The 17396-nt window shown below is 32.7% G+C and overlaps 2 protein-coding genes across 2 annotated transcripts; one reads left to right on the top strand and one right to left on the bottom strand.

Moving 5' to 3' along the window:
- Positions 1-502: 502 nt before the first annotated feature.
- Positions 503-6337, top strand: Vdup1 (arrestin family protein Vdup1). The gene is made up of 7 exons (XM_068770306.1): positions 503-655; positions 832-1119; positions 1191-1307; positions 1765-1982; positions 2674-2856; positions 3163-3348; positions 4140-6337. The coding sequence occupies exons 2-7, from the start codon at positions 999-1001 to the stop codon at positions 4296-4298; spliced, it is 984 nt and encodes a 327-aa protein (XP_068626407.1). The 5' UTR covers positions 503-655; positions 832-998; the 3' UTR covers positions 4299-6337.
- Positions 6338-7277: 940 nt separating this feature from the next.
- alien (COP9 signalosome complex subunit 2 alien) lies at positions 7278-16920 on the bottom strand. Its single transcript, XM_068770215.1, has 8 exons — positions 16758-16920; positions 15733-15927; positions 14530-14655; positions 12912-13079; positions 12248-12422; positions 11154-11292; positions 9988-10320; positions 7278-8742 (listed from the first exon to the last, which is right to left on the bottom strand). The coding sequence occupies exons 1-8, from the start codon at positions 16809-16811 to the stop codon at positions 8598-8600; spliced, it is 1335 nt and encodes a 444-aa protein (XP_068626316.1). The 5' UTR covers positions 16812-16920; the 3' UTR covers positions 7278-8597.
- Positions 16921-17396: the final 476 nt, after the last annotated feature.

Here is a 17396-nt window from a genome sequence, read left to right as displayed (position 1 = left end):
TTTAACCAAGCAATATTTTGCATTCAATCCTTTAGCATAAATGTCTGCACAATTAAAAAGGTACATTCCATATAAAGGTCTTTTAGGTTTTTCTTTAAAACGATAACTAAATCAATATGTTTCAAAAATTAAATGTAAAGTGAAAAGTTGTGTCTAACATGTTGTGACGGAGAAAGAACCTAAATATGACGGAATATAAAAATGGAAACAAAATCTAAAAATTAAATAAATCATTTAAGAGACCTAACCATTGATAGTGAATCGTACATATATATATATATATCCATTTGTCCTTATGACTTGCTTACAAAAATGCCGTAGAAAGAGCGCTATATGAATTCTATCTTATACTATTATAATCATTTTTAATAGAAAAGTTTATTAATTTTTTAACTATGTTTTAAATAAAAATTTATTATGTATGCACATGCAACACTGTTTTAAGATATGTCATTTATTTTGGTTTGGTCAATGTCAAAATAAAAAGTTTGTAGAGGTAGTTTTGTTTTAAGCTAATAGCTTAATAAATTAAAATCAGATTACCGCTTAATGAATAAAATAACTTTATATGGATTGTGATGGATTGGTTAATTTAAATACCGGATTGATAATAAAAGTTATAATAGTAAAACATATATTTAGCAACTCTTATAAGGTAGTGACAAACTTTTTGAACTTGATGGCCTTCGCGTAATATATTTCTCAACTTTATTCTACCTACGGATTCTGTGAGAAGAAGCTTAGACAATCTTACATAACGCGTTTTGTAATTTCAAGTTTCACTATTATACACTTAGCTTTAAATTTTTATTAGAATTACTTTTCTTTTAGTGAAGTGCTTCCGTGTGATATCTACATAACAAGACTATTCCACGCACGTCGCATCTTTATACATTTACATAAATAAATCGCGTGAATGTTGATTGTTACTAGAGTGTAAATTTATATGCAAATTAGAGATCATTGTTCTTATATTATAGACAATATAAGAAGCAAAAATGCCAAGGAATTTATTAAAATTTTTGATTGTGTTTGATAACACTTCATTGTTATATTTTCCCGGACAGTTTTTGTCCGGCAAAGTATTAATGGAATTGCAGGATGACACTCCAGTGTCAGGTAATTTTATTTATATATTTAAGAATGATATTTTAGTAATAAAAAAATTAATTTTACAATATATATCACAGGCCTACACTTTCATGTAATTGGTGAGGGAGTGGTTCGAGTGGGCTCAGGCAGACATGAACGATTATTTGACAAAGAGAACTATATTGACTTCAGGATGCGCCTCCTCGGTGAACCAGGTAAAGATAAGCTTAAATATGAGATGAAATAATCATTTATTTTGTTCAATCACCAAATAAACTGAGAGAAAAAAGGGATTTTTCATTAATGTTTTTATGAAAAGAGATAAGAGAGTTCCAGCTATATACTGACCCATTACAATACCATCAGAACTGTTTCTTAACTAAAATTATGGTAGTAGTATTCCTTTTACCAAGTAGAGATCAGAGTAAGATTATATTTTATGAAATTCTACCATTTGTCATGAAGGGTGGAAAATATTTTCAATAGAAATGCATATTTATTATTTTCTAACAATGTTTAAAATGACCAATAGTTGATTTTATAAAATTACCACTACAAAATGTCTTTTGTAGTAAACACTGTCGTGTGGGGTAGTGGCGAGCTAGTGTTTTACTTTTAAGTTTTTTACTAAGTTGTAAGTGTGGAATATTTAAAAATGTGTATTAATTTCAGGCCATACACCAATATTGTTGTCTCCTGGCATCCACAGCTTCCCATTCAAACTTGGTCTCCCCATGGGCTTACCATCTACTTTCCTTGGTACACATGGCTGGGTCCAGTATTATTGCAAAGCGGCACTGAGGGAGCCAAGTGGATTGACGCACAAGAACCAGCAAGTGTTTATTGTGATGAATCCTATTGATCTAAACTTGGAACCATCAGTTTTGTCTGTAAGTAACAAAAAAGTTGAATATATTGATAACAACATTTTTTACATAATACCATGGCTTGCAACTACTTTAATATTTAAAATAATTTTTTTTTATATAAATTATTTAAGAGTTAAAAAGTGCATCTAACTGTAGAATAATTGTAACATCTTGCCACAAATGTTGGTCATATTATTAACTATAATAATATTGTTCATGTTATGTTCCTTAAAATATGCTAGAATTATGGCATACAAAAATTGAAATTGAAATCAAACGGCTAACAACTTTTAAGGAATCAAGGAAGATATTTTTCATTGTTATGATTTTATCAATTTTAGAATTAAGACCTGTGTAAATTCCATGTCCTTACACTGCATCAGTTTTCACCATGATATGTCCTCACCACAAAATTCACAAAAACACATTCTTAAATGAATAAACTGTGAAAAAAACATGGTATATACCATTGTCATGTTATTTTCACAAAACTTTTTTACAAACAAAACTTTTTCTCTAGTCTCTTACTATAGTAGTTTGCTGTATTCTTGTCAAGAAGAAATTTAACCATTTCACCTTTCATTAGACAGTGTTATAAGCATGAACAGTTTTGTTTTGTACAGCAAAAGAATTAATAACTTATGTTGGTTGATGTGTGGCAATGTCCTAGGACAGTTTATACATGCAAAAGTATAGTGAATTTGTTGTGCAGCAAGAGTTGGAATGCAGCGTGGAACACCGCGTGGGCGTGGGCTGCGTGGGCGGTGGCGCTGTGACGTGCCGCGTGACGCTGGACCGCGGCGCGTACGTGCCCGGCGAAAGCATTGCACTCTCTGCGCATCTCGTCAACAACTCGCGTACCGCCATCAAGTGCACCAGGGCGGCGCTCACTGAGGTCTCTTACCAACATTTCAAATGTAGGACATTCACAGCTGAACATAGGCCTGCCTTAAAGATCTCAAATTAATTGATCGATAGCGGCATGCATTCAACATCTTTAGACAACCTTAACAAGGATATCTTTCTTTCATGTGGATGAAAGTCCTGTGCCGTGGAAAAAAGCTAAACCCCCAAACAATACAATGGTTTTGCTATGTAGTAGACACTGCCTTAAATAATGTTTTATTTTTTAGAAAGAATCACTTTGTCGAACTGAATGTGTATTGCCAGTATAAATTTAACACAGTGTATCGTTGTGTAGACAATTCAATATTCGGCGCACGGCAAGATAGCTGCGAAGGAGGTGCGCGAGCTGGCTACGCTGTCACACGGGAAGACACGGCCAGGGGCTACGGACTTGTGGCGCCGTGAGCTTCTGTACGTGCCGCCGCTGCCGCCCACAAACCTGCGCGGCTGCCACCTTATCGCTGTCCACTACGACGTCTATGTAAGTTTTGATATTACATAGCATTTTGGTGCTTTGTTACCACTTTATGTTTAAGTATAGATTCCTCTGATGGAAAACCTCACCAACCTTGCAATTGCCTGTGTTACAGTACACTATATGAGAGCTTTTACTTACTTCTTTGCTGTATTTTTTTTTAGTCTTATACTATAAGCAAATTGATTACTCTACCTCTGTCTGATCTTTCTGGGATGGTCATGTAAATGGTATATAAGATTGTCTGAAGAACCGAGCACAGTTGGACACGCGCCATAATTTCTTAAATATTGGACAGGTCTACATCCTCTCTCACCAGAAACAGTCTTTCTGAGTTATGATTCCACCAACAGATAGTACCTATGTGGTAGGGAATTTTTAATTTTATATAGAAGATCTTTGTGCTATACTTTTTCATAGTTGTCTGGATATATAAAACAGATATATATCATAATTTCAGTTATAGAATGTTCTCTGCTGTACATAGGCCTTCCATAGATTTCTAACATGCAGCAGTGTGGGCTACATCCATCGTGTTTTGACAACTTAAAGACAGTAGTCGGTCCATCTTGTAAACTCTACGCTGTTCTTACTGGTTTGTGGTCTCCACTCCAGCACCTTAAGGCCATAGCAGCCTTCTCTTGTACTCGCTGTGGGTTGCCTACTGCCAATTCAACTTGGCAATCCCCAGCGCTTTATCAATTACCTTCGGTCGCCTAAGATGACGGTTCTTGATGTGCTTAAAAAAATATTATTTTTCAGTATTTTTCCATTAATTTGTTATTTTTCCATGACAGTTCATAATCGAACCGAAGAGTCTAGAGAAGGAAGTGAAGCTGCAGCTCCCGATAGTGCTGGGCACGTATCCCTTCCGCGAACAGGGTGAACAGCCACCCACCCACTATCCCACCACGCTGCCGGTCTTCCGCGCCTGGTTGCACGACAAGCCGCGCTGATAACTACACCTGGTATAGTGTCTATATTTTCATTTATACTGCCCTTTGGTTAATTCAACCATTATAATTCAATCTTAAGATATATATATTTTTATACGATTATCGTGAACTTATAAATAATATGTATGTTAATGATTTTCATTTGTAACTAATATACTTAAAATTAAATTATAATCACAGATTTGGATAAATATTTACATATTAACAATCAATCATTTTTTTTGAGTAATTTATAAATTACCTGTAAGAGCTAATTTCAAAGTCTACCTTTGCATAAGCAGGTATAGTTTTCATCTCACTCATTCATTTAAAGGCTTTTCATAATAAAGTCAATGAATTACAAGACTTATTGACATCAAGTTCAATCTACCACCTGTTCCGATGATAAATGTCTTAATCCGAAAAGAACAAGTGAAAAAAACTCAGCCAGTGTTTACTTTTTTAAATAATATAAAACTATATGTTAATAAACAATGATATAAACTAGAAGCAAACAGATCATTGTGTATCTTCTCACAGTATATTACTATACAAACATTTGTGTGCTAAGGAGTAATCCTTATATTCTTTGACATTTTTTTATCTACCAAAAGAAGTTTTCTGAATTTTATACAGGATCCTATTGTAAAAGCGAGTACATTGACCATAAAAAAAAATTGACTCGATGAAGTTGAGTTAATATATCTTATCTCTGATTATAAATCTTTAACTGGCATATTTTTATAGTATTTTATATACAGTATGTAATTTTAATAAAAAGTTTATGAAAACTTTTATTGACTCCGTCCTTAAGTATAAACTATATATAATTGTTATACAGCAAATCAACATTTCAATGTGTTATAAAATAACTAATACATAATGTTTAGTCTTATATTTCTAATGTTACAAGTTTAAAATTAATTTCTACAAGAATCTCTTTAGTTACTAAGGTTTTTAGAAAACCGTGTCAACATTCCATATGTGGTGATTGGACATAGTCTGTTAAATATAAAAATCATTGTAAAAGTACCTATGTGAAGATTATGATGCATAATTTTCAGAACAGTTATTTATATTTCACATATCAATGGCGGCAAAGTAGATACAGACATTATGATAATACTTTTTTTTTAATAATTATGTTATAATTATTTAATTTTTGGAATCATAATTCTGGCTAAAATCCAGGGTGTTTCATAAAATCAATGTCAAATTAAAATCGAATGATAGAGGAGATAGTGGCAAAGCATATTGATTAAAATATATGTTACGTTTTTATTAAACTTGGATATGGAAATAATTGTGTACATAGTTTGATCCGAAAGTTTTATTTTGTTTTAAAATCGCATAGCACGAACGCTTGTCTGTCATTTATTTAAAAAAATGATAAAAGTGTAGATTTCTGGTTAAATAACAAACATTAAACAGTGCATGAAATTGATTTAGTTTTTGGAATGGAAATACGTGACGGATTTTTTTGAAATCAATTTCCTGGTAAGACACTTGCCATCAACGTTGATTTATCAGAAACCTTTGACTAAAAACATGGAACTCAATAGGGCTGGCCTATCGTCTTGACGTGGACGTTGTATAGCTGAAATAATGATTTCAATACAATAGACATTTTTTTAGTAAACATTATAAAATATAAAATTACCATTATGTGAATTGCTTCTACTTTGCTGCCTTTTATTTTTATATAGGTATTTAGAAAAATAAAATGACTGTAAATTATACAATTTATTCGTATGAAGGTGCTTTTTATTTTTACAATGAAAGTCGATCATTATTAACTTTTTTATCAAACAACAGTTGGACATCCGCTATATGTTACTAATATATAAATAGTGCCATTTTATTGTAACCGCTTATAATTCATTTGAAATGATTTTTTTTCTGTAATAGATGAAAACATTGCATGTTTTCAAGTATCTAGTTCCGATTTGAAAACTTTACCAAGTAAAGGTGATTAACAATTATTGATATATGCTAACCTGTGATATAAGTCATTCTCCAATTTTGTATTATCGTATTATAAGAAGGTAATAAAATTTGTACTTATTAAGATGTGTTTTATTACTTGTTGTGGTATTAACTATTATAGAAAAAAAAAGCTTTCTCAGACTCTCAACAGGCCATACAGAAATGAGAAGATCCATAGAATAACGCAAGCAACCGACATAGCCTAGCAAATTTGCAAGTAGAAGTGGCAGTAGGTAGGAATATAGTGCGCTGAACAGATGATCACTGAAGCCATTTTTGTGGAGGACCACGGGCCACACACTCAGCTATTATGTCCACTCACACGCTGAACAGTCGACCTGGGTAAGATAGTTGGCAGACGCTGAATGCAAGTCACGTCCAACATATATATAGACAGCGATCTGAGACAACTAAGGACTAACGGCGATGACCACATATATACCTTCAACAAGGTCAGGCAGATATAATTGACAAATTTATAAAGATGGCCGATTTTGTATTACATATTATTAAGACTAAGTTTTTATGCTTTTTTAATAATATCTACTTTAATAAAATACTGGTATTTTTTATATTTACTATTACCGTTCCATATTTAATATTTAGCAAATTTTTCTCTTAGACTTGATTTGCGCTTATGTTTTACAGCCATAAGTCAAACATGGGACAACAGTGCATGTCTCACCTTAGTTTTGACTAACTCAGAAATATATCTAATAATTTTTTTTTAATTTTACAAATTGAACTCTAGATAGGGTTATAATAGAAAAATATAGTTTAACTAAGGTCATTAAACCATTCAACAAGCTATCTAACGACTTGAAGTTTATTGATAAAAAATTCCAAATACATAAACTACTACTAGCATCCACAAAAATATTGTCGCATGTAAACACATCTTTAAAATATCTCACAATTATCTCACTAAATTTTGTTATTTATTCACCTCCTGTTGCTTGATTCGTAAATAAAAATACAATATATCAGTACACATTTAATTCTGATTAACACTGGACAAAGTGTCGAACAAACACGAGCTTATATACAGTGTGATTTTAATTATCGAAATATAGTAGCAAATGGTGGAAGAGAAAACTGTATACGGAAAGACATTTTTTTTTATTTAAGCTAAGCTTCAATTTGTAGTTACAAACCATATGGCTTTTCATATTAATTGTACTAAACTTAAAAATATGAATGTAAGAGGATGTTGGTGAGGTTATTATAACGATAGAGTTTTTTGAACATTTATTTACATATTAAAATGAATGCTTTATTGTGCAATATTCATACAGCCGTGCTTACATATTTTTTTTATGATAATCTGCGCGAAGTGACAAGACGCACATGAGATATAGTCCAGGTTGCTTGTCGTTCGACTTCCTCCCCCGTCCTGCCGATCACATACCTCAGGAAGTGACTTGCACCTTCGCGCACACTATACACTGTCATATCCAAGAAATATACTAAAATTATTCTGACTTTGTTACAACACAAATTATCACCCAAATAAAAATAACAATTTTTTTTTGTTCTGGCTACACATGCATTGTCCCTAAATATATATACCAATACAGAACTTCTCAATAATAGAAGTTAAAAATTAAGACAATATTTTTAATCTCGCGCTAAATGTTATTCGGGCGATTATTTGGACTTATCTGAAATAGATTTAAAATATTTAAATGGCTAATATGTACAGTACCCGGCGATAATTATTGCACATCGATCTTTGGAAAGAGACAATCGGCTAATTTCGGCTTCGTAGAGTACTATCTCTGTCCCACACTGCCTATGGGACGTTTTGTTAGTCGTTATTTTTCGTGCGACAGAGGTACCGTTCTACGAAGCCCCTTTCCAAAGGTCGATGTGCAATATTTATCGCCGGGTACTGTATTTGTCTAAGTCATTAAAGTTCCATTTAATTCTCGATTATAATTATTCTGCAATTTACTGCAGTATTGCAGTAAATGTCCTTTCAGTATCAAGGTCACATGATCAGTTAATTTATCAACAGTATTATAGTTTTCTTGTATAATCCAGTGTGGAATTTTGGTTTGTATGGATGCATGTGCGGGCGCAGGGAAGTTCGGGTGAATGGGTGCGTGTGTAGCTTGTACTGGCGCGTGTATGGGGGCATGTATGGTCACTTGTACTAGCGTGTGTATAGTCACGTGTATGGGCGCTTGCATGTAGGCATGCGCGGTCACTTGTACTGGCGTGTGGATGGTCGGTTGAACCGGCTTGTATATGTTCGCATGTACGAACGCTTGTATGGGCGTGTGTATGGTCGAGCGGATGTAGGAGGATGTCAGAGAAGGGGCTGTCCGTATCTCATGCCATCTTGTTGGCGAGCGCGTGGTGCAGGGCGGCGAGCTGCGCGGTCCACTTGTCGAGGGCGGAGTACCGGGCAGCGCCTCGCGCGCCGCTCGCCAGTTCCAGCACCGCGTTTACTTGGTCGATTCGGCCGCTGATCGTGCTGCAGAATGTCATTTTATTACTTACAAAATGCAGATTTTTATAAAATTATATTAACAAAATGTGTCTTGGTTTTGTTAAAGACCACAAAATATAATGACTGACTGTCTAGATGATAACAGTTATAAAATATATCAACGTTCATACAAGTAAACTGTTAAAACTTGATCTTTCACCGCCACTATGAAAATTGGTTAGTTGTAAAAGTTTTAAAGGGGTGAATCTTTAGCTTAATTTCTGTCAATTTATAAATGAAAACCTAAAAAAAGGCAGTGGTTTCAGAAATAAAAAATAACTTAATGATAACATAGTAACAATGAGAGTATTCAGAGTTCAGGTTACTTCATATTAAATATAATTTTTATTAATATCCCTCTCTGTAGATTTTGTACTGTCAGTTTCAAAATGATCATATTATACAGGATGATTTGTTGACAAATCAGCTATAATTTCACCAATAAAAACTTTTACATCTATAATCATCATACCCAATGGGGATCCTGACAATCCCATGGTCATGTGTATGATGTTTAAATGATCTTTTATATTTAACGGAATCAGGCGTTACCTCGCGGAAGTCCATTCTAAGTAAGAAAAGGACCAATATTTAGCCACTTCCGCACATGCAGTGGTAGTCGTGCAATAAAATGCAGAGTGACACACTCTGTGTTTGGCACTAATCGGTGTAACATAACTCCTGAAGATGCCCCGTGGAGGAGTGAAACACGTTTTGAGTAATTTAGCGGTGGCGGTTGTGTGATTCACATTGTTTGCCGCATACGCATTTATCAGCGGGCTGGCGGGCGGTGCATTTTGTTGCACGACTACCACTGCATGTGCGGAAGTGGCTAAATATTGGTCCTTTTCTTACTTAGTTTAAATGATCTAAAACATCTATATGTGATAGTTACTCCGAAGTAACTTCAAATGTTTTAATTATTAATATAAATTCTTTTTTTGCATTATGCATTTGCGTTAACCTGAGATTTTGTAATATTATGTTTGATTTTGGATATGAATTATAGCTTTCCATGTAATGGGAACTACTAAACTTTGATAAGATTGGCTCAAGACTAGTTATAATCATCAAACAGCAGAAACATTGCCAGTCTTGGTGTCTCATAAATAAATATTTTTCATGAGGAAACATGTATGCATTGATATGCATGTGGTTTCAGTTTAATATCTTAACTGAAGCCGTAACCCGCAATAGTAAAAGCCTTTGGTTAACAATAATAATACTCACTTATCTAAAATACAGGTGACTAATAGATTCTCCACCTCCTTCTCGTCAATGTTCAGCTCTTTAGATATGAACGGGATATGGATCCTAGTGTATGGCCCAATCAGTTTGATCAGAACTTGGGTCCGGATGTTCCTGAGCAAGTCCTCAATGTGTTCCCTGATGAACGGGTCGTCCATGATGTTGTTCCTGTTGTGCTTGAGGATGGACTCGAAGTCATTGATATCATTGTTCTGGTAGGCCATCACAAGGTTAGTCATGGCGAGGATCTCTGGATCGTTTTTGTATGGTTTGGCCTCCTGGGAGTCAAATGGATTGATGCCAGATTTCATGAGCCTGAAATAATTAATTATCATTACACATAAACTTACTTCCAAAATATTTTTTTTAAAAGAGTCACACATAATTTATTGCAAATAAAATTTCATAAATTAAATCTTTTCATGAACCACCTCAAGCACCAGTGTTAATACCACCAGATATTTTTAATATACTTGTAATAGCAACACTACGTTATCGTCAGCGGCGCATCGAAAAGGGGAAATCCACAGAAATATAATTCTTTATTTACATCGTTACAAATACGGGCGAGTTTCGAATAAATATAAACACTTCTACTTCGGACTTCGTGTTGTTACTACCTCAAGACCTATTGTTCCTTGGAAAGATCCCACATACTATATGAAGTGAAACAAATTGAGCTCAGATTAAAAATAAGTTTTAACAAATCTTTGTTTAACAATTCCTGTTATTATACCAATATCTAATTAAAACTTTCTTAAATTAAGCAATATATAGTAATTCTCCTAATAATACGTCATCCATGCTATTTGTAAAACAAGAGTTAACCCCCTGTATAGTTTTTTTGTACCCTGTATAATTTTACCAAGATTTGTACAGTTTATAATCCTTCTTAAACTAAATATCTTCTATTTAAAGCTCTTTTAACAGGAAAAGTTAAACATCAATAATTATAGATATTTATTCAGGGTCATATGAATGTGGACCATTTGGACAATATTCTACCGTGTTATACCATAAAAAAATTTCCATACATTTAAAAAAAAATTATTTGCATATATCAAATGAAACAAAGGAGTAAACGATTTTCAAACGAACTCTGTTCAATTTAAAAAAAATAAATTTTGAAATAGTAAATGGATACTTACATATTTGCCAGTACTAAATATTTGAGGCAGGTGGTCCTTCTCGGACTGCCGGACTCGTCGTAGTTCTTGAAGGCTTCAAAGAAGTCGGTGTGGGCTTTTTCAAACTCGCCCTCGCGCAGATGCATCTTGCCACCGCACTCTGCAGAACATATTGCAATAATTCATTCAAAAATACATTATACAATGATTTAGATAAAACATAGGCATGGCAACAATAAAAACTTTTAAATTCATTCATAACACATATTTTTACTATTTAAAATGTGTTTAATAAAATTAAAATGTTCGTACCAATTGCATGACATCTTTACAACTAAATATTTAAACTGGTGGGTAAGTCACTTCGACCGTTCAGCCCATAGACACCCACTGTACGGCATAGGTCCACTTTCAATAATATCTATGGTGGGATATACTATAATTGTCACGCCTTGCAAGCTGGTTGGTGATCGCAATGTAATATTATAAAAGCATAGCTCATTAGTAACCATCCCGGAACCCGGAAACTTTTTTTGTGATCATATATGATCTTTGGACGGTGTGAATTACATAAGATTGGTTTCAGGGAATCGAATCCGCCACCTCAAGTCTCAGTCCTCTACTGCTGGTCTACCTGCTTCAGATAATTTAATCAAAATAATTTTATTATAACATGAAAATACTAAAGATGAAAAAGTGTAACATATAAAATAGAATATAAATTGTAATTAATGTTCACTTATGTTTAGTTATCATATCAGCCGACAGACAACCATCGTAAGACATAAAACTCCCCAAAAGTTAGCCATGATGACCAGTCTTGCCTTGCTCGCATCTAGTTGGTCTACTTAGTGGGGGGTCTGCATTACGTCTACCGGCTGGTGGTCGCCACTCAAGAACCTGTCGACCCCAACAGTCATCAGTTGCACGAGCAATGATCCATTGCCCATTGCCTCTTCAGACTTTGGTTCATATGCCGATCTCAATAAAGAGATCATCAAAATAAAGAACAATTATTTTGATTAAATATTTACTTCAAATAAATAATTCATATTTAAAATAACTATTTCCGATGTTATACATTGATTAGTATTACTTATATATTGACACTATACCTCTTATAACACCCATGATTAGAGGATGCGGTATGGCCGACTTGATGTGCAGAGATTGTTCATAGAGAGCTTTTAACTTCTTGTTGTTCTTCTGTGCCGTGTACATCTGGATCTCCAGGGCGTATATTTCAAGAAGCTGAGTACCTTTCTTCAGGTCATCCTCACCCTCATCGGTCTGAAATATTTATTTTTAATTCTCCAAGATTTCACAAGAAATAATTACATCAATGTTAAAAAAAACCACAAGACAATATTTATTTTTGTTAAGTCAAAAGTTTCAAGTATTTAAGCCTTATGATTGCAGAGATATGGTGAAATGTTGGTATAAATGTTGGAATTTTCTTGTATATATATATATATATAATTTATTTATTTTCCTCATTGTCATATATATACATATTGCACACATAAGACTTGCGCTGCTTAACATGAAGTTCTGCCAAAGATTTTCAATAAGACCAATAGAAAGCGGTTCATTTACACCATCTTCCTATGACCTTAACAAGGTTGTCAACTTTGTAGGTGCTTGATATTCCATGGTCTTCACACTAGAACCAGCATGTGCTCACCCAAACAAGACTAAATTATATCTTAATGAAGTGTACTATTACAAGGCCAGCTTTGTTTACTTGTCCGTTTACCATTAAATTATTTGCGATCTTACCTGACAACTCTGATGTAATTGCTTGAGGATCTTAGCAAGCTTATTGAAGTCTCCACGGTCGTAGTACAGCTTTCCGAGTTTTGTATTTGTTTTGAACCACAACCTGTCATTCTTAGCATCCTTTAGCGCTTCTAATGTTGTCTCATAGAAATCTTGAAGTAACTCCATCTAATATGAACAATTTCAATAAAAAAAAATTAACAATAATACTATTAGCATGTACTTCACAGATATTATACTGTTCCTGATGAATTCCGTCAAACAAATTTAAATTTTTTAATGGATTTGAAAATGTTTCAGATACATACAAATAGCATATTGTTCTGCAGTTTGCTTCGAGAAAGAAATGGTGATCAAGACTTACTTGAAAAAAAGACTTGATAGAGAGGTATACATCTCTAGGTGACAACAATCTAATTCCAAACTTTTGAAAATTATAATAGTATTTGAGGTCGAGACTGTGTGATTTGAATTACCTAAGACAGAAATGAGCAACATGCGGCTTGTTAAACATGTTAAAGTGGGCCACCAAGCATAACTAAAATTATTTTCAATGACTTTCTCCCATCAAAATATACTGTCATATAATTAGTTAGTTTCCAAAGACTTTTAATTGGTTTTAAACATTTTTCAATTGATATTATACTGCATTTCAATTAATGTGGAATAATACCGAATTAAAAATGCACTTTTCTCAGTAAACATGGAAATTTTTTATAATACTTATGTGAGTCCTTAGGAATTTTAGCTTTCAAAAAATATTTTGGAATATTAAATTAATCAAAAATGACCACCTAATTTCATTAATTCTGGTTAATATTAATTAACCTGTATCAAAAAAGCAGTGATATCTGATTAAAAATGTCAAGTAATTTAGTTTTTTATTGTTTCCTTGTTTGTTTTAAATTTGCTTTTAAATTTAATTATTGAATCGTCATTTTTATTAAAGTTTTGTAAATTATCAATATATTTTATTTCATGTGCGGCCCATTAAAAAAAATTAAGTAGGCCTGTCAATTAAAAAGGTTGCTCACCCCTGACCTAAGATTATTCATTATAACACCAAGAAATACTACTTGTTTTAAGAATTTAGTTCATAAACAGTAGTACAAATGGGATGAAATAAATATTTTAAAATGTAATAAGTAGTTTTTGTACAAAAAATTGCCAGGGCCAAATTTAGTTAAAAGGCCCTGCACCTTTACTGTAAAGATTTACCCATAATCCAGAGATAATAAAATATATTATAAATATGTGTCAACGTACTAAATGAAACATGTTATTTAGTTTATCCTATATATAATCAATACATTGAAGATATTATATAATAAGTTGCACTCAAAGTTTAAACATGATTTATGAGTTTTAAACTAAACCAAAACATAGAGCATAAACTTTCTCCTTGTTTTTGGTTGTGGTGTTTACTCTCAGATTACTGTTATTCTAAATTTGAATTTAGGCCTATCTAACTCTTGAGATCTATATGTAAATATGCCTATGTTCTATCTATTCTGATCTAACAATAGTTATTTAGATATTATTACTTGAAGTCACAAAATATAATGTACATTATCTCCCAAACAAACATCTACATTGTAATCATAAAGTTGATACTTACATTTCTTGATGTTGAAATATAATCTAATATAGAATTAATTGACTTTTCTGAATGATTCCTTGTGACTGCACTTTTAATGTATGTTAGAAGTTGCTTGTAACGAGCCATCATCTCTGTGAAGTTGCCCTAAAACAAAAAAGAATATTTTAATTAACAGAGCAGCTCTTTCATAAAGATTCAATTTATCTTATCAGACAGATCATAGCCATATATCATAGGTCTAAATTGAAAGATCGTAACATTTTTAAATTCAAAAAGGAATAAAAAACCAAATTTTTTAAGTCATCTTACAGTGTAGAAGCATGAATGACAAAAAACAAGAAAAGAAATTAATAATGCTTTGAAAATGTAGTGCTGAAGAATGCTCTGGATCCAAAAGACACAACACAATATCTCTATTTTCCAAAAGCATTAGATGAAACAAAGATTCTTAGCAGACTAAAGCTTTGTGGAGAGAAAAATGGTATTAGACAGTAAAAGTTGCAAAGTAAAAGAAGAAGAGATGGTGTGTCTCCATTTAAAAGTATTTAATACTATACTATTTATTTAATGTTTTATTATTACATAGCATGACATACATAGTGTCACATAATTTATTATAATTCATTATCATTATATCCTTTTTCGTCTTCTTTTCAGCTTATGAACACCCGCTGCAAGGCCTATGTTGTTGGTTCACCTAGTGAGCCTCTAACCCATGTCGGGATTACCGGCTTGTGGTCGCCATTTTAGAACTTTTCAGCCCTAACAGCCATTGTTTGCATGAGCAATTTGTCCTGCCCACTGCCATTTCAGACAAGCAATACTTCACACTACATTGGTCATCTTGGTTTTTCTGCGAATCTCAACATTTCTGATTCGATCTCACAGCAAAACTTTGAGCATAGCTCTCTTCTTTGCTCTTTAGGAGACCATGAGCCTTCTCACGCGACCTATTGTGACTATATCTTGGATACTTATGTCATCATCATTGTCTACTATATGATAATACTTTACATACTACTTAGAAATTAAGCTAGAATGTATTATTTATTGAAAAAATTCATGACTCTGATGATTTAAGGTTGTATAAACATAATTTCATTATTTTTAAAAATTGAAAAATTGACAATTTCCTCGCCACTTATGTCATATCCACTTTATAAAAATTGGTTTTGTAATATTATAATAAAATATAACCTGTAACACAAATACAAAACTTACCAGCTTAAAATTAATTTTTATCATTTGTTTAAGGGCTTTAAAGCCCCATTCTCCTTTATCTCCACCTTCTAATTCCAAAACCTTCTGGAAGCTTGTCAATGCTGCATTTGGCTCGTCCTCTTTCAGTGCTTTACTATTGTAATATTGGTTTTCAAGGTCCACATCAGGTTCTGAATTGCTATCTTCGGAATATTCCTATAGGAAATGGAATATTTTGTTGTATAAATAATTACAGACTATCTGTAAATTATGTCCAGGAATATTTCAAATTGTATATGGATAAAAAAAAATTTAACTGCTATATTGAAATAAAATAAAATACACTGTTATTATCATTAGAGATTGAATAACAGGATCTATATCGATATAGAATATTATATTTTGAGGTTTGTACTCTTATTTTGTGTGGTCTCAAGGTGTCTGGTTTCTGCAAACCAAGCAACACTGCATTCATTTAGGATCAGCAAAACAAGAATTCATAAAGTTATTTATTGTTTACCCAACATTGGATACATTAAAAGACTTAATTACTGTCCATTGCAGTAGGCTTGCAAACATGTATTATTAGCAAGTCGATTTGCCATTATTAGTATTATCTGTCTCAATCGGCAATTTGTGTCCCGTGATGTTTTGAGGACAGGTGCTTATAACCCAACAATTAAACTTTAGGTACATTTGTTTCCAAATAACTGATGTCTATGTTATTGTTAAAGCAGGAAATATGTTATAAATAATATTGTCACGAATTTCACTCACACTTTATTCCCCATGCCGGTTTCTAATACGAGATACAAAGTATTGTTACCATTTTTTGTAAATAATATGAGGTAGGTTAAGTAATATTAGGTTATAACAAATACATACAAAATTGGATTGTTATCGGTGGTTTACTTACTTTTATATTAGACCAAAATAAATAAGATAAGTATTTTATTCAATAAACATAAAGAAACCTTTAGCAAAATCGACTAAAAATTTAATAATTGTAACCGTAATGTTTTCGAAAGAAATTAAAGTAAACGCACCAAACCGTAATCTTCCTCTTCTTCACACATGTAATCGTCGTCGTTGTCCGACATTGTGTATTAATTTATAATCCTAATTCGAATTTATCACGAACCTAAAATATATCAAAATATTATTGGTGTATGGACTTTTGTATTTTCACTGACAGCTGACAAGTGACAAACGTAGATTCATTCTCCTAAAGATAGGAAATAAAGCCTTGTACCTATAAGTCTAAAAGTGCGCCAACGGCTATAGTCACACATCTGATAAATATTTATAGTGTTATAACCCATAATACCGCCAAAATTGTTTTAAAAATTCTAATCGTGTTGTTTCGTATGTTTTAGAACGCTTATTTATCTATGTTTATGAAGGTCGAAGTTAAAAAAAATAAAGATTGAACTCGTCATAATGTAAGCCGAATATATAAAAACTAAAATTTAATTTATCCACCACATCTCTTTAAATGGTTACTTAATAGAATCGTTCCTCTTAGAAAAGTTACTCGAATTTTTTAAAAGTGAATTAGACAAGTTTCAGACAATGTAATTATCGTATAATGTGTTCTGCAGTGATATACGGGTATAAACTTGTATAAATATATATATTTAGAAAGGCCTAGATTAAAAAAATGTAGCAACGTAATCTTTATTGAC

The sequence above is a fragment of the Battus philenor genome, unplaced genomic scaffold (genome assembly GCF_028537555.1).
Source record: "Battus philenor isolate CCGP_79_NKW_IND1 unplaced genomic scaffold, ilBatPhil1.0.hap1 SCAF_3, whole genome shotgun sequence".
In the NCBI taxonomy this organism is placed as follows: domain Eukaryota; kingdom Metazoa; phylum Arthropoda; class Insecta; order Lepidoptera; family Papilionidae; genus Battus; species Battus philenor.
This window is presented reverse-complemented; position numbering and strand designations above follow the sequence as displayed.